Source organism: Pituophis catenifer, unplaced genomic scaffold (assembly GCF_029215685.1).
Source record: "Pituophis catenifer annectens isolate HBS135680 unplaced genomic scaffold, rPitCat1.0.hap2 SCAF_4, whole genome shotgun sequence".
NCBI classification, from domain to species: Eukaryota; Metazoa; Chordata; class Lepidosauria; order Squamata; family Colubridae; genus Pituophis; species Pituophis catenifer.
The window spans coordinates 106899843-106925573 of record NW_027256884.1 but is presented as its reverse complement, the minus strand read 5'-3'; the positions used below and the strand labels follow the sequence as shown (position 1 = coordinate 106925573).

The 25731-nt window shown below is 37.4% G+C and overlaps 1 protein-coding gene across 1 annotated transcript in view; it reads left to right on the top strand.

Annotated features, from left to right (window-relative positions):
* The first annotated feature begins 4504 nt into the window (after positions 1–4504).
* B3GLCT (beta 3-glucosyltransferase) overlaps positions 4505–25731 on the top strand; it is a 63893-nt gene continuing 42666 nt past the window's right edge. Inside the window, exons 1-4 of the mRNA XM_070943862.1 lie at positions 4505–4697; positions 13628–13686; positions 16656–16695; positions 20009–20118. Of these exons, the coding sequence (XP_070799963.1) occupies positions 4616–4697; positions 13628–13686; positions 16656–16695; positions 20009–20118 (291 nt within the window). The 5' untranslated portion in view covers positions 4505–4615. The remainder of the gene's footprint in view (positions 4698–13627; positions 13687–16655; positions 16696–20008; positions 20119–25731) is intronic.

The window sequence follows — 25731 nt, the reverse complement described above, 5'->3', positions numbered from 1 at the left end:
GGCTTCAGAATTCAAAATAAAAATGCAACATGCTGCTTCCTAAATTATCCAAGATTAATGGCCCTGTACAACAAGTCACTCATAAGAAAGGCACTGCTCATCTAATAATTGGTTAGGATGGGATGTCTGAACCACAAAACTAGGAAGTGTTTCATATTATCCCATTTTGCATATTACTGAACTGGGGAATGTGTATTTCCAAACAAAAGGCTTATATGTTCAAGTACGTTAACTATTGTATTCTTGTATTATTGCCAAGCACGTCACGTACTATTGGCCTTGCTGGATAAAGCAGATAGGAATCCTGACCAGATGGGCTAATTCTACTTTATTGTAAAGCTACATTGATGGGAAGGAACTGCAATTCTATTTCTCTTGTCCTTTATAGTCCAAAAGACTAGGAAAGGTCTTTTCTAAGCTTCCCACTATTCAGCTACCTGTTTGACTGTCTCATATCTGACTGTTCCCTTGGCAATGTCCATTCACCTAGTCTCCCAAGGTCTTTCCCATTATACATGCCATTCCAACCATAGTTTAATTTTTTTGATTATTCATTTGACTTCAAAAAGCCTGGACTAGAGAATTAATACATATATAATGTATTAATTCTCTTAATTTTCATTAAGAGAAACATGTTCAATTCTGTAGTTGGGCGAAGGGTAATGTCAAATTACCACATTCAGGAGAACATTCAGTATACAGTATTTTAAAAATGATATTTTAGTATTGTTCTAGCATACATTTTCAGCACCAATGTAATTCATAATGTCCTTTTGTTTTCCCAAAATGGACAAGTAAAATAACAGATCGGGTGTTGTATGCCATTCTGTCATTATGAGATGCAGTTTCATATAGTGATTAAAGGCATTGTATTAGAAATGGAGAGACTATGAGTTCTAGTCCTGCCTTAGTCATGAAGCCAGCTGGTTGACTTTGGTCCAATCACTCTAGGCGCTAAGAGGAAGAAAATGGCAAACTATTTCCAAAATGTCAAGACAACTGCAGGGATTAGTCCAGATAGTCGCCATATACTAGTCATAACATTGTATGTTTGCACACAGATAGTCCTCACTTAGTGACAGTTGGGACTGATAAGGGCCATGATTGTTAACTGAAGTATCATATGACTGCAATTTATAATTTTACATCTGAATTCTCTATTAATTCTGCTAGTTGCAAGTGTTTGGGAAGCATGCAAATGATAATCATTTGACCACAGGATGTTGCAACAGTAGTAAATGGGAGGATTGTTTGCAAAACTGCTTCTTTTATACTGTTGTAACTACAAAATGAGGCACTCTATAAGCAAGCACTACCTGCACAAACTTTCTGAAATTATTTTCCCAACTCCCAGCTGCACACTTAAAGTTTGAAGGTAAGTATAATCTTGCCTTCACTTAAATCAGTGCAGCTTAACAGTCTAATCCTTAATGTAATTACTTAAAGAATCCTGTTTCCTCAGTGCATCTAGTAGTAAAATTGAAATCTTAGACTGCAGAAAATTGTATTTGCCTGGTCCTGTCTCTGAGATTGCCTTTGGCGCTTAATTTTATTTTAAGCATTACAAAAGATTGATTAAGTGTCATCAACTCATTTTCAACTCCTAGTGATTGCGTGTGAGATAGAGTTTCTCCATATTGATCTTTCCCTAACCTGTTCTTTCAAGTTTCCCAATACTGCATGCATTGCCACTGTAACTGAGGCCATCCACCTTGCCTTCTTTTTCTCTTTCCTAGCAATAGAACTTTTTCCAGAGCTTAATCTTCATATAAAATATCCAAAATAGGATAATCTGAATCTACTTTGAGTATTCGTTATTAAAACAATTATATATATATATATAAATGCACATATCATTAGAATTTGCTTTAAGTGATATTAATGTATTACTTAATTTTGTAAAATTTATACTGATCAAATCCTTATAGACTATTTGTATTGATATTTATCATATAATTTTCCTGTACATAAATTCATTTTAGTCAATAAGATTATTTTAAAGCAATGAAAAAAAAATTTCTTGCACGTAATTGATTCTCAAGAAATCATATACAGTCTCTTCAAGAAATAATATACTAAAACCCTGAAAATTTAGAACACAAGGTGTATCTACTTAGTAATAAGGGCCCTTGCTCCTTTTTTGTTGTTATTGTTAGTTTTGTCAGCATTTCTACTGCATTTTTTAATATGTTGCTTTAAAGGGCAGCCCATTCTTTACTTTTGTTAACCTTTCTGAAATGCCCTTACTGAAGTGTCATGGTTCAATTGATAATGTTAAATATAATTGTTTTCTCTTAAATTTTCTGAACACTTGGTGATGTTACAATAGAACTCACAAATAATCTTCTCTAGAGTGATAACATTTAACCTGTTCCTTATTTCTCTTTTAAGTTGGAGATGAGGAACCTGAAGCTCCTGCCATTTCTGTGTCTTGCTTGTGTTTAAAAAGCACGTTTTAATTAGCAAAAAATGTTGAATGTGCAGACACTTATCACATCACCTACCTACATCATGTGATCACAATTTGGGCACTTGGCAACCAGTTCACACTTAAAACTATCTGCAGTGTTCTGCAGTCATGCAATTGTGATTTGCGACCTTCCCAACCAATTTCTGACAAAAAGTCAATTGAGGAAGCTATATTCACTTAATGTCCATGTGGTTTGCTTAATGACTGGAGTAAAAAATTGGAGCTGGTCATCTGATTGCTTGCTTTATGACCTCCTTGATTTATGATGGATATTTTAGTCTCAATTGCAGTTGAAAACTATCTGTATTGAAATGTTTTCTTACCATACTACTTCATCATATCAAACACTCATATAGTTACGCTCACACATTAGTCATATATTAGCTTTCCAGTCTGAAATTCCTATTACCCTCTTGCATATTCTGCGCACATCCAGACTCAGATGACTTACCATCCCATTTGCCCAAATCTTCTGCTCTGACACTGAAAACAAAGCAGAATCTGAGAGTGAGTGATGTTCACACTCTATATACTTGCCAGGATACAACTGTAACTGACAGGTTAACTGCTTTGTGAAGCCATAGTGCTTGCAAAGAGCTGACAGCGAAGCATAATGTGGTCTCCTTAGCCAATAGGTTAGTACAAAGATGGCCCAATCAGTTAATGTTTATCTGATGGCCAGCCCGGAATCCCTCATTCTTCCTCTGCCATTTTCTCATCAAAAGTAACCCTGTAAAAACAAATAATTTCAGGTGTTTTTATTTATTAAACACATTTATACAGCTGCCCAACTCACACATGGTGACTTTTCATGGAGGCAATCCGCCAAGCCACCTATTCTGCCCTGAATTTGGAGCCCTTTTGGTACCAATTTCACTCACAGGAATAAGATGGTGAGAGGTGAGTTACTGAACATTAAAATCATCCAATAGTGAAATTCTGTTATTTTGGAGGTAGTGTGTGCAATTGTTGCAGAAAATTAAAGGAGTCGGATTTCGAAATCAAGAGAAACTTTATTTTGGCCAAAATGGTTCAAACAGAAATATAATCGTCTAACATCTGAACAACGTTCTGTTAAAAACACACAGTCTTATAGTCTTCAGTAGTAGCAAAAACAGGAAATATGTGAAATCAGTCTTAATGGCTAGGCCCCCTTATTGCTTAGGCAGGAAAGCTGATTCATACTGATCCATGTGGTTTTTAGTTCTGCATTTTGACATGGAAGGAGAGTTAGTTAACTCTGCAGTTTCACTTTTTGAACTCAGCAACTGTCTCTTAAAATAACAAATCAAGGGACCTTTAGAGATCATTCAAGCCAATCCCGTATTATTTCACTCTTATATCCAAATTTCACTTTACGTCCTACTTTACAATTGTTGCAGCCTCAACCAAAAATCCAGACTGCAGCAGTGCAGGATAGCAAAGATAGCACCTAATTTACCTGTTGCTTAGATTATTTCAGAGGTTGCTTAATACATAACCACTAAGAGGTGCTGTGTCAGCTCTTTTGCTTTATACATTAAAATCAATCTGTGGACCTTGGGAACCCTAGTTCAGAAAAGAAAGTGTATTACCAAGACCAAAAGAAAACTAGAGATATTTTTCCCATATACCACAATACTCAACCTCACATTGTATATTGAGCTGAACTAGAGGCACAGCTGAATTAGAAGGGGGGGAGTGTTGCTCCCTACCCTGCAGCAGACAGTGCAACAGTGCATATTTATAACCTGCAACCCTAATGCAGCAGTACAGTGCAGTCTATCTGTGCTGCTAAGGATTCCAGCGCTTGAAAGGGCCAAAAAACCGAACCGCAAGGAGAGGGTTAGATACCAGGAAGCCCCGCCGGTGAAAGAAAACGGGTTTGGAGGCGTGTGTGAAAAGCTAGTCCCGAAGGTTGGGGGTCGACTCCCCCCCCACTCCCTCTTCTCCGCGCCCACCGGCCAGTGACCATTTCTCTCACTAGGTGACGTCGCCATCTCCAACGCGGCGCTTTTTATTTTCTTTCCACAGAGCTGCCCGGCACCGAGACCATCCCGAAGCCGCTGGAAATCGGCTCCCGCTGCAGCAAGACGCGGAGGCCAGCGCAGGCTAGCGCTTTCCCTCCCCCGGAGCTGCGAACTCGAGCAAAGAGACGCCGCTGAAATGCAACGCGGGGAGGAGCGCGGCTGGCTCGGGACTCCCTCCGCCTCGGCTGCTTTTTTCCTCCTCTCGTGCTGCGCCTGGGGTGAGTGAGTTGCTGAGTTGCGGGCAGCCCGAGCAAGAGGAACTGCTGTCGCCGCCTCTTTCCCTCTTCGGGGCGGGAAAGGAAAAGGCGCCACCGCCACCAGCAGCAGCAGCAGCAATCGCCGCACGAGAGCTGCTTTCCAGCCGCTAGCCCTGCTCGGTCCGCTTTCTCCCCCATCCGTGAGGGGAAGCGGATGCGGCGGGAGGTTTCACCCCCGCCTTGAAGTTTGTTCGCGGGATAGGCTGCTGGCGGAGAACCGAGGGAAGTCGCTTCCCCTTCACCCCTCGGCGTTGCTCAGGGCGGCCGCTGTTTCCTGTCCCTCTTCGGTTTAGCGTTGCAGCCTGTCCGGCAGGGGGAAAAGTCCGGAGTCCAGAGCCCAAAATCTTTGTTTTTGCTGAGGTTGAGGACCGAGGGGGGTTGGAGTACTAACCCCGGAAACGAGTTGAAAACTCCGGAGAGGCAGGGCGCTTTCCAGCTCTCTTCAAAGTGCTTCCCCCCCACCCATCCCCCATAGTCCTTAAACCAGAAAGCGGGCATGGCGTCAAATTTGCCGCCCCCGCTGGGTGAGCCTTATGCCACCGATGCGACGACGGGAAGCGCGCTGGCCTTATGTATTGGTGTGCAGGACGCGTTAAAAGGCAAGGAAGGGTGGATGGATTCCCCAGGCTTTTGTGTCTCCCACCAGATCAGTCAGGCGGGAAACGTCTCTCGAGTCATTCTCCGTAATAATTGGGCCAAAGGCAAGTTTCGATAAATGGCTAAGCAGGGCAGATTTAGCCGTCTGTTAAAATTTAATGCCACCGGAGCTCCTCTTTTTTGTGTGTGTGTGTGCCAAAGAAGCAGCCTACAAACACCCGCCCTGCCTCTCTGAGCTGCCACAGAGGCTGCTGCTTCTCTGAGGCAGGGCAAGGGGTATGGTGATGTTCCTGCAAGCTTATCGTTCATAACCTTACTGCAATATCTCTTTTCCCGTTCAGATAGGTTTTTGCGGGTTGAATAGCAAGTGATAGGATATAGTTAGAAAGGCAGAGTCACTGAACAAGTGATGCGTGAAGTTTAAGTATGACAAAGGAAGGAAGAAATAGGCATCTGAGTTATCTTGGCAGAACTGGCTTGGAGTTTACACGCTGATTATGTATTAAATGTAAAGAAAAAAGCAAATCGGTTTCAGATATGTGGGAAAACAAACACACTATGTTCCCACAACTACATGCATGGACCATATGATTCAGTAGCCAAGATTGACAATTTTCCGATGCTTATATCTTGGTTATGAACTCAGAATGAATGTCATGTCTAGTTAACATTCCCCTTTATTTGAGACATAGTTTTTCCGTTAGTTTAAATTTCTAGTTAAAAATGGCAGCTGCTGTAAGTTTGGGCAACACAATTAACTGCAGAAAAGCCACTGGGGAGCTTCGTGAGATGGCTACAAAAAGCTGATCAACATATGCACCTTGATGAGTTGGAGTTGTTTAATGTCCCTGTGGCCTCTCTAGTAGTATAGCTATTCTGTTAAAAGGATTTAAGAGCTTCAGCATCTACAATGACATGAAGAAGATGCTTTGAAACTAGCAAAATATATTTGAATACTACTGTAATTACTGTACGGTAAATACTGCCCTATATTGGGCAACATTTTTATAAAATAAAAATGTTTGTTATGGTAGAAAAACTTATTTTAATATCTGTTTGCATGTCTCCAGATTCAACTGATTCCTGACAGTTGATAGATGGCATTTTAAAACTAGCTTTTTTCTTATTGAATGTTGAAAGGGGTTATTTATCTTTCGGTCTTTTAGTAATCATTTCCTACTCAGGTTTGCACACTGAAATCCTCTTAAGAGTAAAAATGGAGAAACTAGAAATGTATTAGCATAAAGTATTATCAGGTAGTGGATAAAAATTGGCTTTTTGGATCTCTTCTTTTGATTTTCATTTCTATTTCTGATATCTGGTGGCACATAGATGCCATAAATATATTAAACCAAGAAAGTTAAATTGCAGTATAAATATAAGAAGTACTTCCCTTCATCCTGATGTTCTACAAACAGATTTTTCCCTCTAGGAACAGACATTTACCAGTACTTACTCTATGCAGAGCAATCTATCACCAACTAAGATTGTAAATTGACAGAGACTCACAGAGCTATCAATGAAAGATAAATAAAAGAAACCACCCAATACATGTTGAATTCAAATAAGACTAAAACATCTCCCAGGAAAGAACAAAAATGAAAGATAGCCCTTAAGTGTGTGTTTGTGTGTGTGTGTGTGTGTGTGTGTGTGTGTGTTTGCACATGCTTTTAATGGTGGTAGTATTCTAATTCTAATTGCTATTCAAAAATTAAAATATAATGTCTGTAGGCCTACAAAACATAATACATAAGGGAAAATAATGAAGACAAAAAAGGAAAATGAATATATTAAGTTCCAAGTTACATAATTTCACTTCTATCACTTGGCATACAGAGAGAAAAAAGCAGTTTCTGAGATCTGTCACTGCCTTTTGTGTATTTGTCAATTACATAATAAAACCTAAGAGGAAGCCCAATAAACTTCTGTGATTCATTCTAATGGTCTTCTTTCATTTGTAGAAAAGCTTTGGATCCAACATAGGCTTGTACTATTCATAGAGGAAGGGAGGCTGTTGATTCTCCATTTCCTCTGAAGATGCTGCCTGCTGAAAATGTGCTACCGGCAGCAATAAGGGACCTTTCAGATCAGCAAGAAAGATAGTGTTGAGAGGCAGGAGGAGAAATTGATGAAAATCCTCTCTTTGTTACAAGAAGCCTCTGCTAGTTCACATGGAAGACTAACAGTGCAGGCACTGTTAAAATCATACCATCGAAATGTTAGCAATTACAAATGTTATTTGGAAACATATTATTGTTTATTCTTTTTCTCATGTTCAGCTTATCTTATTTAATGTAACCAAATAAGACCACCTATTCATTGACAGGCCTAGAGAACCCAAGATTTAAATAGATGTTCAAAAAATCTGCAATCCCATGTTCGCACTTATCTCTGCCAAAATCCCAAGAAACTCAAGGGAGTTACTTCTGAATAATACATAAGCCAACACTCTTAGTTAAATAATTAAATCATTTTCTCTCTAGAACTTTTCAGTTGTAGAAATCTAAAAGTAAGCTTGTATGACTGCTGGGCTGAAGCTTCATCCCTATTATTCATTAAGTGATGATCTGGGAATATGTTTTATTTAGGAAGCATTCACTTTTGACACCTAACTGTACTGCATAATTTACCAAACCAATGGAGAAAAGGATTGGAGAAGAGGAAGAGGAAATAAAAATATGATCTGTATTTACATGCAAAAGGGAATTTGCACATTATACCCGTATAGATTCAACTTTGGGGCATGAGGCAGTGGAGCAGTAAGTAAACAAATGAGAAAGAGAAGTACTGACTCAATGTAAAAAGGAAATGCCCTGTGTATGTTTGACAGTGTAAACATGCCTAAAATGAGTTTTATATTCCCATCGGTGTTAGTGAGTCTCGTTGAACTCAACAAGTCTAATTTGCATAGGACTGCATTATGAAACACAAGTAAGATTTATTTACAGGGTTTCTTTCATAGAGTTAAGATCATAAAGAAAAATGTTTTTGACAGAAAAGTTGTAGCTCAGAGATGAACTGTGGGTCCTTGGTGCTCTGAACTTGATTGCTTTCTTGCAGACATTTCATTACTCAACTAGGTAACATCGTTAGTACTAGAAGGAAGTGGGAATAGATTTCTTTTTGTATGCTAGTGAAGCAGCCCCTAACCTTTTGGGCATCAGGGACTGGTTTCATGGAGAGATTTTTCCACGGATTGAAGGTGTAGATTTGCATGCTGCCTGCATCCCACAGATGGGGCTTTGCTTGTTTGCATGGCCTGGTTTCTGGCACGCCACGGCCCTTAGTCCAGGGACTAAGGGTTGGAAACCCTTATACTAGTGGCTTGCTCTGTCACTGTTGGTGGGAAAGTTTATCTGCTAATTTAAAAATGGGTTATCTGTTTTAATTGTGGATGGATTTAAGGTATTTAAAGTATTCAAACTTAATCATTTGACGTGGTGGCTCAGTGCTAAGATGCTGAGCTTGTCGATTGAAAAGTCGGCAGTTCAGTGAGCTCCCATTACTTGTCCCAGCTTCTGCCAACCTAGCAGTTCAAAAGCACATAAAAAATGCAACCAGAAAAATAGGGATCAGCTTTGGTGGGAAGGTAACAGTGTTCCGTTCGTCTTTGGTGTTTAGTCATGCCGGCCACATGACCACAGAGGCGTCTTTGGACAGCGCTGACTCTTCAGCTTTGAAACGGCGATGAGCACCGACCCCTAGAGTCGGGAATGACTAGCACATATGTGCGAGGGGACCTTTACCTTTAATCATTTATTTATTTATTTATTATTTATTTATTTATTAAACTTCTATACCGCCCTTCTCCCGAAGGACTCAGGGCGGTGTACAGCCATATTAAAACAAACATATACTCACAAAATTTAAAAACAATTTAACAATTTGACAGAATATGGAGGTTTCCTACATGATTCCATAAATTGATTGCTGTTTTCTTATCTATATATTTTTTTCTACATGGCATTTATCACCATAATCTGCATTACTCCTGGAGGTGTACAATAAAACCCATTAGGACAGATGGTGCACTCTCATTATCTCCTAAATGCTCTCCAACAAAGTAATTTTTATTAGCTAATAATATTTTTGATTATCCAGTCATAATCTAAATAAAATTAAGAATGCAATAAATGCCCTTACTTAAGTTTGCTAATAGGCTGAGTAAAGAAAGCCAGGCTGAAATTAAATCTGGTCAGTATTGCGGGTCAGTAGGAGATAGCACTTGAGAATTCACATTCAGCATGTTGTGAAAAGGGTTACGTTCCTCCTGAAAGAAAGAGCAGTCTCACAGTTTTAAGATGTCGTTGCTGGTCTGAAAGATAGTGGTTTCATAGAATGCATTTGCTCTGTAGTCTTTTATTACTCTCATATGCAAAAAACAAGGGATGCAAAAAAGGAAATATTTTTTCTTACATACAAATAAAAACATCAACATTAAACTTTGAACATCCAAATAATACTGGCCAACCTTTCCATAATGTAAATAGAAAGCCACTGCATAGGCACAGATTCAAAAACAGGTGTCTTCAAGACTGCAAACTAGAGATAGTAAATTTCCCTCATTAAAAAAAAAACTTTTTTTTTTTGCTAACCCTCTTTCTCAGTTAATCTATGTCTGCCTTTGTGAGTTATTGGGGAAGTATAAGGCACAACTGGATGAAAAAAGAAGAGTAAAAGGAGAAACAGCAGAAAATGGACATTTTACCGAGCCACGCCCACCAAGCCACACCCACAGAACTGGGTGTGAACAAGCCACACCTACTAAAATTTTTTGAAACCCACCACTGCCCTGGCCCCATTTCTGTCTCTGACGCAGAGCCCTCGTCCGAGCCTTCCCCAGACTCCAGTACTGGCCCATGTTCTTCCCCAGCCTTCTAACTGTCTGACTCTGCTGCCAGCTCTGCAGGCTGCTGCCGGATCATAAGCTGCAGCTTTGAGGGCTCACTAGTGCCAACTATGTGCTGGCAAGAATTGAACTTTTCTCCTATGCTGCATCTCCTTCATTTACGAACTACCAGACCACCACACCAGGCCAGTTGTTCCTTTGATGTTTACTTCTTCCACTTTCCCACCCCAATCCATGGGAAGGTTACTGCAAAATCCCCATTTCCTCCCGATCAGTTGGGACTCAGGAGGCAGAGCATAGATGGGGGCGAGGCCAGTCAGAAGTTTTACTACCGGTTCTCCAAACTACTCAAAATTTCCGTTCCTGGTTCTCCAGAACTGGTCAGAACCTGCTGAAATCCACTTCTGGGCCAGGGCCATCTGGGAGTTATGTGCGGACTCCAGAGCCTCCAGAGTTGGACATCAGAGAGGCAGAGGAACAGGGGGAGCCTGTTCCTAATGCGCGCATGCGCAGAGCTGCCAGAAGGCAAGAACAGTTAAAATAAAAGGGACGACTCAGGAGTAAGGCTTGGAGATGATTGGCCCCTCCCATAAGACATAAAGGAAGAACAAAGGCATGTGGGCCTTTGCTGGAAGCAACATGGATGGTGTCGGTTTGTACTTTGAAGCTCCGTTTTTGACTCTGTTTCCGTGTGACCTTGCCAAGATAATTGCCAATTAGGTTTTTGGCAGTGTGTCAAGGAAGATAAAGGTGAGTGTTTACCAGCCTTATCCGAAGGACTGTAGCAGTCTTCTGTTGGACTATTTATAAACTCTTGGTGATTCAGCACGTGCTGTGAATGAAAGGAATTCACAGCCGTTAAAATTAATAAAAGGGTTTTTGGACCAATTGTGTGCTTTTTACTATATCAGGAAGCCTAGGTCAGAACACAGCTGTCATGGTGGAGACATTTGGCAAAATGTCAGTGGGGAGAGGAGAGTCTCAGCAGAGTTGTGTAGGGTTAGAAGGTCACCAACTGTCATCTGTTTCTTCCAAGAAATACAAACCTATGGAACTGGTGATTGATGTGGTTGCTTGACTAGGTCAACAGAAGTGATCAGAGAAAAAAAATTGGAAGATCAGAGAAGAATCTGAAAGGCTATTGGCTCTGTGCAACATTTGGCACTTGTTTCATCTGTCCCCTGTTGTAATTTGCCTGTGTAGAATTACACAATGACTTGTGTGAGAATGGTGGCCATATAATTGAAACTTGTGTGAGATGAGTAACCATATAAGACGATTGTGAAACGGGAGAGAGGGAGGGTGGGGGAGAGAGAGATACTGAGGCAGTAAAAAGCGATATTCATCCATCTCTCTAACTTCCAGAACAGCATTGATTGAAGTACATCGAAGAGGGAGATTTAACCAGGGCAGATGGTCCCAAAAGTAATCTGATCCAAATCATGCAACGCTTGAATTGCACTTGGAAGAAAAGGGAAATATCTGATGCAGCACCTAAATCAGTGGGTTAATCATCCCAAAGCATTTATCAATTGTGCTGCTACATTCTGCTGAAATAGGTTAAACAATTTTCTTCTTATTTAGCAGATTTCAGACTTATTTAAAAGATTTTTTCCCCAAAAATTCATTGTCTAAAAGGAGTCCATACTTTATTGTACAATACTCTTAAGCAACAGGCTCACTGGTAAATTACCAATATATTACAAAATTATCATTGTTGAGAAAGGTAGCCACCATAACAACTAGTAATAACGTTATTTCGCACAATACAACCACACTTGACAGGTATAACACCTATAAAATCTTGCTGCAAGTCTTTTAATGACTGTATCCAACTGCTTCTTGTAGATCATGCTTTAAAAATTAAATGCACTTTCGATATTCATATAGTACAGTATTACTTCCCTGTGTGTATTTAGGTAAACTACTCTGTGACCAAACATGAAGATAGTATCAAATTATTCAGGGTAATGGGTTTTAAAGCAGAGTAAGGAAAAAACCCAGTGAGAGTAAGAATCACAAGAAGAAATAAGGTTTTCTGTAAGCAATTAAAAATAATGTGTATAAAATATATTAAAATTCTTTGAAAAACTAATTGAGGTTGTATTAGACCGTTCATTGGATTAACTAAACTGCATTGGCAAATACTATACTATGTATTTTTCCATTATTTACCAAATAAATTTGAACTCAAAATAGTTCTGCTGATCATATACATATATACATACATACATACATACATACATACATACATACATATAAAGTGCTTTTCTATCGAAGCACCTGGCCTACCCCAATATGAGACGGAGCATACTGCTTCCCTTTCACCTTTCAGCTCCAATCCAGGAGCCCTCAAGCAATCGCATTCACGACAAACCATTTTATACCAAATTTATATTTGCTGGTAAAGAAATAAAGGGAGACTAGCATAGATCTATTTCAAGCTATTTAGCTCTCATCAGCTAGCCATACCCTTACTCGGATTCAAACTTGGGCTGCCTGCATATTAGGCAGTTGCATTAATCTCTGAGCCACAAGTTCTCCTCCCTTTATCAGCTTGAGCCAGGGGAAAGATTAAGTGTTTTTCTATCGAAGCACCTGATCTACCCCAATATGGGAGGGAGCATACTGCTTCCCTTTCGCCTTTCAGCTCCAATCCAGGAACCCTCAAGCAGTCGCATTCACGACAAACCATTTTATACCAAATTTATATTTGCTGAAAGGAAAGCAGTATGCTCCCACCCATATAGGGGTAGACCAGGTGCTTCAATAGAAAAACATTTAATCTCTCCCTTATGGCAAACTTATTTTCAAATTATGCCAGATAATGTTAGTTTTGTCTATCTTATGACTTGTAAGCCTTTGACTGCAAATGTTTGGGAAGCATATTAATGGTGCTTCTGCTGCTGTTCTGATTGTGCCCAGATTCTGATTGTGGCTGTTTCTTAGACTTGTTATCCTGACATTGTTTCAGGAAAAATGAACTGTGAACAATTTCAGCCTCTGAAGAAGTCCTGTTTAATAAATAAAAACGTTAAGCTTAACCTAAGGGTAAAGGTAATATAGGTATGAAATGCATGTTATTTAGAAAAGTGAAGTGCTGGATGACAAAGCTATATGTGTGTTTATATAAGGCTGTATAGATTTGGTTTTGACTTGAAACTATCTAAATTGGCTTCAGATCAGATCAATATTTTTTTTTATTTCAGGAAGAATGGACATAACATTTTCACACTACAGCAAGCAATACAGTACTAATTTCAAATGTAATTATCTCATGCTTGAAACTAATGTCTATAATAATGACTATTATAGACATTCTACACATTTAAGAGATATTATTATCTAAATTGCTTTTTAATATCTATGTAAACATAATTTCTCATATTTAAAAAAATAAGACACACACTTGAGGGGAGGATAACTTTGTTCTCCTTTTTTCCAGCTTTAATTCTACATGTTGCTGCTGAAAATGGAAAAGATTGGATTGAACTTCTGTCAGAGGTACTAAATTTCTTGTCCAAAGATAGCAAGAAACTTTGAAAAGATTTACCTGTAAAATATGTCAAGTTTTGATATACTGGTAAATAGGTTTGCTTGAAATGCAAAGAAGTTTTTCACAGCTGTGATTGTGAACAGCCTTGTAAGCTCATATGTTAAAATTCTGCTTTGATACCCATCACACGCTTACTGTCCATTGGAGTTGAGCAGCTTATAAATTCAAAATTAAAAAATACTGTTCATTTATGGTTCAATAGCCAGGTAATCTTGTACTTACACCTGGAATTGAGCCTGGAATTATTGTCATAAGTTGGGTGACTGTTTATTGGGTAATCACGTGACTGCAGTCAATTTTATACATTTATTTATTTGCCTGATCTGTGTTTTTGCTGGAAACTGGCAACTGCGAAAAAGTGCCGAAAATCTCAGTCATGTGACAGTGGCACATTCAAATGGTCATAAATGCAAGCCGGTTGCCAACGCCACAAACGGAGGGCTCTAATTTATTATAGTAGTGATACTGAATGATTTTTATCACTGAGTGATAGTTTAATTAATTATTTTGAAAGCTTACTTTTTGTACACACAAAAAATGTCCCCAGTTACACAAACCATCTTTTAAATGTCTATAAAAACAAATTGCCAAAATGAGTATTACCAGTAACCAATTTGATATGCACAACAGATCCTGATTCAAATTTTTAAGATATAAAATGTCTCTCTAAAGGAATTCTACAGAAAGTGTCATAAAAGCACATAAAATTACATATATAAACAAGGCTTTTCTAAATAACATTTGTAAAAATCATTACCTGACTGCAGGGATGCTGGGACAGGTGGAATTTGGAGGACTGTTTGTCAGTCCCACTCTTCAGCATCGTTGTAAGTTTGAACAATCACTGAACGAGTGGTTGTGAGGTGAGGGCCACCTCTAAAGTGTTCACATTTCAAAACAAACTCTTTCCCGAACAGCAAGCAAAATGTAATATCTGCAAATGCAAGCAGCTTGCATAAACTTAATATCTAGAAACACATTTTTCTTTCTGCATGAACATTACACGTTTGAAAGAGGCTCCATGAAATAATGCTACGTAAATTTACATCAAGTATTTTTTTGTATTCCTGTATGCACTGCTTTACTGCGGAAGGTGGAGGGACTCTGTAAAGCTGCTGTCGGTAATCTTTTGGTACCCAAGCATCATACAGAATTTGGGAAATTTTGAAGGGGTTTTTTATGGGGATGTTTTATGTTTTAATCTTTTAGTGCATATTTTCCTCTCAAAATGTCAGGAAAGTTTCCTATCTTAAAATGAGAACAGTCAGTAGTTGCAGCCAGAGGATGCCCTGAATGCTATAAAAGGGACATTGTGGGCTGTAGACTGCTAATGTCTGATGGAAGGAAGGGAAAGAAAAAGCAAAGTGATTAAAGGGCTGCAGGAGAAATTCAGTAAAGTTAAATCAAAGTGAGCAAGGATTTGGAATAGGGTAAAGAGGTTATATGTTGCAGGTTGTTGAGAAATACTTTAAACAATTAATTCCCTTCTGCCTCTTTATGATGCTGCTCTATTTCATTGGTTAGGAAATGCTTCCCCTTGAGTAGTGAGATTGCCACATGATGTATAGGCGATTTCAGCAAGTATCTGCTATCAGTTGCTTAGTCACTACTGAATAATAGTCAAGATATTTTTAGAACTTGGTTTCCAGGGTGATGCTATGGTGAACTTTTTGCTCCAAAGCACAGTGCTAAGTTCTGAGATCTTTGTACATAACACCAAATTATTAGATTTTGTTTTGGCCTTTTCAGCTGTATTTGGATTGTAATATAATTAGGATTTGAGCTTTCCTGGGATGTACGTTCTCATCAATATTTGGCCACATGGACTTACTTGAAAAAGTAGTTTCTTTTAATTATCTATATAAGTTCCAGTCAATTATAACAAACAGAAAATTTAAAATGGCAAATTTGATCACAGGAGCTAATTTTTTATACTACGATTTCTAATAAAGTGGTATAAAATAATGTTCTGCCAGGGGCCCGTCTAATAAACCTATTTAAGCTAGGGATAGTGTAGTGTGGTAACTAAGAATGTGAACAGGGAATTAAAGGCTTAACTACCAATGCATCTGGCAGCTTTAGGCTACATGAAAATAATAAGATCAGTCTAACTTTTGCTGGGCTTTTATAAGAATTACTGAGTTGGTAAGTGTGAGGCTCATTAGATATTTAAAACTTGTAATATACCGTATTTTTCGGAGTATTAAGACGTACCTTTTTCCCCCAAAAAAGAGAGTGAAAATCTGGGTGCGTCTTATACTCCGAATGTAGCCCTGTCCAGCCTCCCAAACGGCGATTTCAGAGGCTGAAAAAAGCCTCTGAAAGAAGCTTCAGAAAAAAAGCCTCTGAAAGGCTGTTATCTAAAATAATATGGCAAGCAACAAAAGAAGAATCAGTAAAGGTTCTAACCAAACTATGTTAACAAATCTGGAGAATGACACAATAACCAACAGATCGGAAGACGTTAATCTACAAACCAATACCAAAGAAAGGAGATTGAACAAAGTAGAGATAGTCCTTCAGAAAAAAAGCCTTTGAAAGAAGCTTCAGAAAAAAAGGCTTTTTTCCTGAGGCTCTTTTTCGGAGGCTTTTAGAGGCAGAAAAAAAAGTTTGAAGTTTCAGAGGCAGAAAAAAAAAAAGCAAGGCACAGAGCTCACAACCAACAAACCTGTTGCTAAAATTCATCTCTGGAAACAGCAGATTGGGGGTATTCCGGGAGGCAGATCTACCTACAATCAGCTTTTTTCTTATTTTCCTCTAAGGTGCATCTTATACTCCGAAAAATACGGTAAATGGTGAATATTTGTGGATATTTAAGGTTGTGAATATTTTTAACCACTTGTAACTGTCTTAAAAGGGTTATTTTTTTTTCCTGTTCAATTGCATTGTTAATGTAGTTTCTGATTTCTTAATTCAGATGCCAGGAAAAAATGAGCATTCAGGCCAAATAAGCAAAGGTAAGTCAACCTATTTGATATTAACCTTTATAGTAAGACTGTTATACTGTTAGTCAGGATGAATAATATGTGTTACATTCATTGTTACATTATGCCTGGTAGTACCTTCTTAGACCTTAATCCTTGTAACTACTATCATAGTATAGTGATTGGATCACAAGTTTACATTATTTTCTTTATCCTCACAAGAACAACTTATAAGAACATAAAAAGACTTCACATTAGATCAGAACAAATGTATGCTTTATGCAATTGTTTTCCCACAGACACCAGCCAGATACATTTAAGAAGTCTGGCTTGTATAACGAAAGAACAGCAACCACACTTTCGTTCCTGTTCTACTCTAGTTGATATTAACTACAAGCTATTCTGGGAGGCTATAAAGTCTAGAGTAACAAATACCCTCTGCTCTATTAAGTTCTCTTTTCAGTAAAAATACGTTGATTTAGCTAGGACAGATTGTCCATCTAGCCCAGAGGTGTCAAACTTGCGGTGTCACATGATGTATTGGGACTTTTTCCCCTTCACTACACCGGGCTTGGGCGTGACCAGTGTGTGACGCATCCGGCCTGTGGGCTGTGAGTTTGACAGCCCTGATCTAGCCCAATACTATCTATTCCAGGAGTAAGAAATATGATATCTACTTGCACTGTAGTTATTTGCCATCAACTGGGTTAGCTAAAGGGAGCTGAAGTCCAAAATATTGGGGTTGGAATGGGACTTGCAGTAGGTCTTCATGGATATGGACAAAGTTCTTTCTCCTCTTCTGCCACTGCAATGTGATTAATTTTAGTGAAGATCCAAGGGGATTATGCATTGACTGCTGAGTTATGGATTCTTCCTCTTCACTCTTCTGTTTCTGATTAAGTACTTCTGATAAAAGATGTTACTATACTTCATCTTGGCAAGGTTATATTAGTCTCTGCATTAGACGTTTATCTGCTGAATACCATTCTTTCTATGATTGTGTTTATAAATGGTTTGAAACAAGATGATGTGAAATTACGTTATTGCAAAAAGCATTAGGAGCTGAAGACTAAACAACATAGTACAGTGGGGAAATCCAAATTTTTTTACTATCAGTTCTGTGGGCGTGGCTTGGTGGGCGTGGTGTGGCTTGGTGGGCATGACAGGGGAAGAATACTGCAAAATCTCCATTCCTACACCATTCTGGGACCAGAGGTGGCATTTGCCAGTTCTCCAAACTACTCAAAATTTCCGCTACTGGTTCTCCAGAACCTGTCAGAACCTGCTGGATTTCACCCCTGGTACAGTTAGATCTCCATGTTCATGGAATACGGATCCTGCATGAGTGATTGAGAAGGACACATGTTTTTAGTCTTTCAGTAAGTGTCATCAAAGTAGGATAGTTTGTGACCTTTGTGTACATTTGCGTTTGGCTACTCTGACCTGACTTCAGACATCTGTGTAATTAGGCACAGAAAATATCTTATGGGAATTTGAAAGAGGTTATACATCTGAATACTATAGAAGTTGTACAGTCTATATTCCTGAGACTGTGCATTATTAATATGAACATTAATATAAACTTGCTCTTATTTGCTGACTTTTGATAAATGATTTAGTCTTCTATTTTTATATTGTGAGCTGCTTTGTATATTTTGAAATGTGGTACAGCATAAATACAGTAAAGTTAACTTTAGTATAGGTCTGACTAGAGGGGACCTTGATTCAAAGAAATGGACTGGAAGGGATGGTGATACAAAGAGCAGTTAGAACCACAGTCCAGATTAGCAGAGATGGTTCCTGATGTGATTGTCTTAGAGCAAAACATAAACATTGTTTTTCCCCTTCATTATTTGATGAAAGGTTGAATATTTTTAAGAGAAGGTTGCAGGCAGAATTGGAGAAGCAAAGCCCCTGAAAATCTTTCTGGGCAGCAATGAAGCTTTAAACGTCTCATTGATTAACGTGAAAGCTGTTTTAAAACTTTGATATAAATATTAATCAGCTTTGTTTATCAGTAAGAGCCCCTTTCTCTTGATCTTAGTAATAGTTGAAACAAGGGCCTAGGTGTCAGGTATGGCCTGGGAAATTAATTGGTGGATAAGATGAATAATTTCTTTGAGCTGTCTTTGAACCATTGAGACATTCATCATGCTTGGATCAAAATGTAGAATGCCATAATTAGCACAAATGGTTTAATGTAATTGTATCTACAGTATAGCAATATTGACATTAAGTCATTAAGAGCCTTGGTAGTACAGTGGTCTAAGGCACCCTGTTATTAAGCTGGTTATTAAGATCAGCTGCCTGCAATTACTGCAGGTTTGAATCTCACCAAGGCTCAAGGTTGACTCAGCCTTCCATCCTTTCTAAGGTAGGTAAAATGAGGACCCAGTTGTGGGGGCAATAAACTGACTTTGTATAAATATACAAAAGGATGAAGGCTATTGCTGAGCACATTGTAAGCCGCCCTGAGTCTCCGGAGAAGGGCGGCATATAAATCAAATTAATAAAAAAAAAAAAGTCCCTCTCTAAGGAAGATGGGTGGTTAAGAAGTATGATGGATGGATGGATGGGTAGATAGGTAGGTAGGTAGGTAGGTAAGTAGGTAGGTAGAGACAGAGAGAGATAGGAAGGAAGGAAGGAAGGAAGGAAGGAGGGAAGGAAGGAAGGAAGGAAGGGAAAGAAAGACAAACATCAGGGCAACCTATTGGTGCAACTAATAATATGGCAGCATACAGCTCTTTAGGTAGAAGAAATCAATACCTTTTAATTATTATACGTATAATTATCTTCAGGATCTGATAATTAACCGGTATTGAAACAAGAGTGAAGAGATAATTAAAAGTCCCAATAGATTCTATTATATATGTTAAGGAAATCATCATTCTTGTAAGTACCACGGTGTGAATTTTTTTTGTACCAGTGAGACAAGTTTAGATTGTTTTTTACAGGAGCATAATGCATCCGAGAAAATGAGTAGCATTTAAAACTCTTTACTCTAAATGAAATAGTAAATTACCTTCGGTTCATTGAACAAATACTTTAAAAATCCAATTCCTTATACAAATTCATGTAAAATTACATCTGTATTTTTATTGTATCTTATTTTCCACAGTATGGTTTGTGAATTGGATTTTCAGTGGTTAATAAGGTTCTGGCATTATTCTTTTATTTAAATGTAAAACTTTTTTCTTGCTTTTTTCAGCCAGTTTCTTAGAATTCAGGAGATACTCATGTATGCGTAAATTACTTGAAAACTCAAGGTATTTTTCAGTGGGCTATTTACAATAATACTGAATTCACTTAACTATTGTTGACATCGTTTATTTATTTCTATTTACAGAGCTAAGGGAAATAGTATTTGTCATCCAGAGTCAGAAGAATTCTTATCATTTGAAGAAAGCTGATGATCTTAAACGAAGTATTTTAAAACAGGCTGCCTCTTTGGGAAAGGTACGCTATATATTATAATTCCAGGATATGTTTTTCATTTAAAGCTGAAAAGATTCACCTCTACAACTGGGTAAGAGTTGACTTCTAAGCTTCCATTCATATATTCTTTAGTTATTTTTTAACATGATGCTTATGCTATTTGATTTTTCCTTTGTTTTGCATGATTTTTTTCCCCTCATTTAGGCACATCATGCAGATTAAAATTCATACCTGAGTTTTGTTTAATAATTGATCATAACAAGGTCCTAACTTATTAATATGTATTTCTTGCATGTTTGTTTTTACTGACAAAATAAATGCTAAGTTCTTAATTTAAAGTCAAATAGAACTTTATTTGCATTGTTGCCTTTTAAATAAAATCAAGACTGTTTGGGGTTCATGGGAGTTAGAGGAGCTAGCTGCAAGTTAACAAGGTTAGTTCTGTCACGGTAATTAATTGATTACAGGTAGTCCTTGTTTAGCAATCCAATTGGATTGGCAATTTAGTCACTAAGTGCCAGTCACTAAGCAGAAAATCACACAATCACAACAGGTTTAGAATCTTACCTCCCCTTTGGTTGTTAAATGAAAGACTATGGTCACTAAGTGAAACATCACGTGATCATGGTTTATGATTTTACTTCTGCCTTCTCTGTTAACTTTTCTTGCTTGTCACAGCCAGTTGTAAACACACAAATGGTGATCACATGACCACAGGATGCTGCAATGCTGGTAAACATACGCTGGCTGCAAAGCACATGAATGGTGATTATATGACTGATGGGCACTGCAATGGTCATAAATGTGAGGATTGGTCACAAAGCTATTTTGTTTACACTGTTTTAACTTAGAACAGTCCTTAAACAAGGCAGTATGCAAGCAAGGACTCCTGTAGAATCCTCTGGCAGGCTCTAGCTACTTCCTGAAACTGACCAGACTTTAATCAGTTTTACTTTGAATGCTTTTGTTGTTCTAAATGTTGGCATTGAGACAAAGTTACTTTTTTATAATCATCCTAATTGCAAAAAGTTGCTATCGGAGGAAATTGCTATCTCTAACTATTTATCAATAGGCATATTTTGAAACTATAAGCAAGAAGGTGATTGACTAATAATTGAAATTGAAACTTAACAGCAGTTTCAATTCTATCAACAAGACAAGGAAAATTAATATTGCAACCAAGGGAAATTATCCCTGCCTGTGTAAATTTTTTAAAAAACGAATAAAATTCATGAAAAGTCTGGAAAATGATAATATATCTGATATGATTTTCATACATTGTTTTGTTTCTATTTTCTATCTGCCTGATATGCATTTTCTTGTTTCTATCTGGATCTTTGTATTTTCTGATTTGGTATTGGATTGTTAATTTTCCTGCGCTCTATGTTACTGCAGTATCCTTGAATTGGTTGACTACAATATATTTTCACAAACTAATGAGTAAACAGTAATAAAACACAGTGAAACTTTTTTCTATTACATTTATTTAGAACTATTAAATGTACTGTTATAAATAGTATATCTAAGAAGAAGAAAGAAATGGCTGCATTATTGTTATTCTGAAAAGAACCGTTATATTGAAGAAAGATATTTTTTATTTGCATGATAAATAATGATGAATAAAAATTAGAGTAAGATATTACTACCACATTGTAGCCACTATTAGTGACTTCATATAGAATTGTTATATTCTCTGAGGTCCATTCCATATGGGCATTTTCCTATACCATCTCATCCATGCATATCAAGTAAATTAAAGAATTTTGTTCCTGACACAAGAGGAATTGGAATTGAATCAAATAACATACGTTTTACATATATAAGATTGTAGCTTCATTCCCTGAAAATAAAAATAATCAGTAGATGATGGAAATGCATGTTGCCTAAAAATTCTTAATTAAAATATAGACAGGACTGGCCCATGTTCTTCCTCAGCCTCATTGCTGTCCGACTCCGCTGCCAACTGCAGGCTGCTGGCGGATCACAACAGCAGCGGGCCTGTGCACATGCAGCATGTCGCTCAATTGCAAGTTGAGCTGTGTGCACATGCATGTGACTCGTGTGACTTGAGTTATACACGTGCACCAGTCTTTGTATGGCCCAGTTTCGAATAAGCAGTGGTCCGATAGTGTGCCGCAGCTCAGGGGTTGGAGACCCCTGCTGTAATGTATTTGGAGAACAACAAATTTGGAGTAAAAATACTGTGAAAGATAATGATGAATTCTAGCTAAACGCAGACTAGTACTTCTTCATCAATACTAGAAAGGATGGGTGGAACAAGGGGCAGAGAAGGCCACAAGGCCACAATGTTTGTCCATAATGCATAATAAAACATGATTTATGATGTCATGATAAATTTTAAAACATGATCTGCAGCATCATATTTTTATTACCTTTGTATGCAAGTTCTCTTGGTACATGAATTTGCATTAGTATTGAAGCATGAGTCACAATTTGGTTGATTCTTTAACTCACACTAGTTTGATGAGCAAGTGGCAGTTAGCTAAGAGGACACAACTCTATTTTGTGCACCAATAACAACCCCTCTTATAAGCCACAATTGGTCCAGAATAGAATAGGGGTCACAGGAACTTATCAATTTGTTCATTTCATCTCACCATTTTGACAGCTGCACTGGTTTCTTATTAGCCCTGGGTTTAGTTCAAGGTGCTAGTTGTCACCTTTAGAGTTTTATATGACTGGAGGTCTTGGTATCTTTCGGACTTCTTATCTTCCAATACAATTTGGAAGTGCAGGTTCTCTTCTAATTTCTATTGTTAGGGAATGTCATCATCAAGACTTAAAGAAGAAATCCTTTTTTTTTCTTGTCTCTTCTGTGAAATAGCATCCTGGAAATGTGATTGTATTTTCTGGCCAATATTGATTTGGGAAGATCATTAAAACTTGCCAATTTCTGAAGGCCTTTGAGTTGGGACTTTTTACTGTTGTACCCTGTTACTGTGAGGTATTTGTCTAGTGTAATTATATTTGAAATATTATATGGTGTTTGATTTTCATATTATAATTGTGTGATTTTAAAACTTTTCGTAGTTTTTTTAACACAATATTTAACTTTAAGGCAGAAAGAAAACGTTAAAAGTTCAAATTAAAAATTTAAACAAAGAAAAAAAAGGGAAAAATCTATCTTTATCTTATACTAAACATTGGTGAATAGTAAGGTTTACCAATGAATTCACTATTATAACATGAACAACAGAAGATATTATTGTAAGATATCACAAAATTTCTGCCATACTGCACCAAAATTACAGAATGTGCAGAAATGGATAAACTTATAAAAGAACTACAAGAAAAAGATGACACAGATTATTACTTAGTATGGCAAAAATGGTATAACTGGTTGGAGAAAAAGATGAAAATAGATACATAGGGATACAAAAGAAAGAGGTCAATGTAGAGACAAGAATTTGAGTACTAACTAAGGAATATAACAATTTAAGTATGGAACTTATTATACTGTCTCATATGTAAATATGTAAATACATAGATATATAGATAAGAATAGAAAAACAGTCTACCGATGTGATAGCTTTAAGAAGGAAGTCGTAAGACTTGATTTATGTTTGTATTTTTGCATGTTGTTTCGTTGTATCTATGTTTGTTCATAATTTTTAATTAATAAAATAATAATAATAATAATAATAATAATAATAATAATAATAATAATAATAATAATAATGTAAAATTCTGCCATACTGCAGTACACATGTTGCGGCATTTTTTGATTAGTAGAGAATCTAGCCTTTTCCAAAACTAATAAATCATACATTCCCAGCAATCATAACTTATCATCTCAAATATATTTACACATCTCATTATTTGGGAATGCCACTACACCCTCAATACAATTTTTCCTATATTTACAATGTACCTATAAATTTTAACTTTTTAAGTACTTGAAGCCATTGATGTAGCTTTATCAGAAATTCCAGAATTTTAGTTCATGTTGGTAATATCCCAGAAATATCCACTTTAAAAATATTATTGAGCTTTTGATAGAGATAGTTACAGATTTTATTTTTGTCATGGATTTCAAGTAAGAAAGCAATTCAGGTGCCTTTGAGGGAGCCAGAGCATCTGATCCATATTGAAAATATAATGGAATATTAGAACATGATTAAGCTGAACGTCCCTCCAATGTTGTGTATTGTGAAGATGAAATAGGAATTGAAGTCGGGAAAAAAACCTTAAAATAGTAATTACACAGTAGTTGATTTAAAGTAATGATCCCAGTTTCTAACCAAGCTTTCCAATAAGCCAATGAATTTTACCACAGTAGATTTTTTCCAAGGAGTGAAATATTCATAAATCACATTATCAAAACTCAATTTACCTCCCAACATGGCCCAAAGATTTCTTGCCACTGATATTCCTGGAAATAAAACACCTTTTTTTCTACAAGTTTTTTGCCAAGATCACTAAAAAAATAGACCATAACCTTTAACTTCTCTGATAAGGAATAATATTCCATTATATTTTCATTCCAACAACAGGTGGCTGATAAAATATTAGACCAATGGTATTTTTGCAAATGAGATAAATTAAAACAACCTTCCTGAAATGATCACATTTTTGACAACTCTAAGAAAAAAGGTTGAGATCAGTATTTTTCAAACTTAGCAACTTTAAGGTGAGCAGACTTCAAGTCCCAGAATTCTCCAGACAGCAGGACTGAAGAAGTCTGAGAGTTGAAGTTATTGAAGGCAACATCTTAAAATTGCCAAGTTTGAAAAACATTGGCTTAGATATATGGCTTCCTAGAATGAAATATAAACAGTTTTATGCAGATACATCTCCAAATAACCAGATATCTTCAGCAAATAGGATAAACAGCTGTTCAGCTGAGGGCTTTTAATGGTTAAATAGCTGTCATTGGGAAGTACCTAGATGGGTATAATTCTTGTAATTTAAGAGATATAAGTGTTATACTGCAACATTCCAGAAATCTATTTGGAGTTTGGCAACTTTTTGTTGCCTTGTACAACTCATACTGATGTAAATAGTTGATGGTGACTTCCGGTTGACGTTGCAGTGAGATCGGGCACGAAGAGTGGGTCTCCGCACTCCCGTGCAAGTTCTCACCATTGGTGGGCTCTGAAAGGAGCCAGAGGCGCCCTGTGATACCACAGAGAGTTGCAACTCTCCTGCTGGACCCCGGGTTTTTTTTCCCTCTCAGCCATGTCGAGGAGAAGAGGCAGCCTAAAGATGGCTGCCACGAAGCTGGGACAGCCGAGGAACACCTAAGACTGTTGCTGGAGTGGAGTTAGTGAACAGTGTCTGGAACTGGATGGGAGGTTTCTTTCTTATTTAAAACCTAACCCCAAAAAGAAATAATCCAGAAAAAGAGGCTCACAACTATTTGGTAAAGCATCACCTAAGCACTTTGAGAAAAACTTCAGAATTGAAAGAAAAGAATTAAAGGGAGTAAAGCAAAAAAAAAAACCTGTTAAAAAAACAAAAAAATGGACTTTTAAGGCAAGCAGGTGTTGTTCTGGAAAGGCATTTTAAAAATACTGGAACTATTTACCTAGAAAATTAACTTCGTTTCTATATTTTGAGTTATAAAACTGGTTAACATTGAAATCTAAACTGAGAGTGCCATCTGCTGACGAA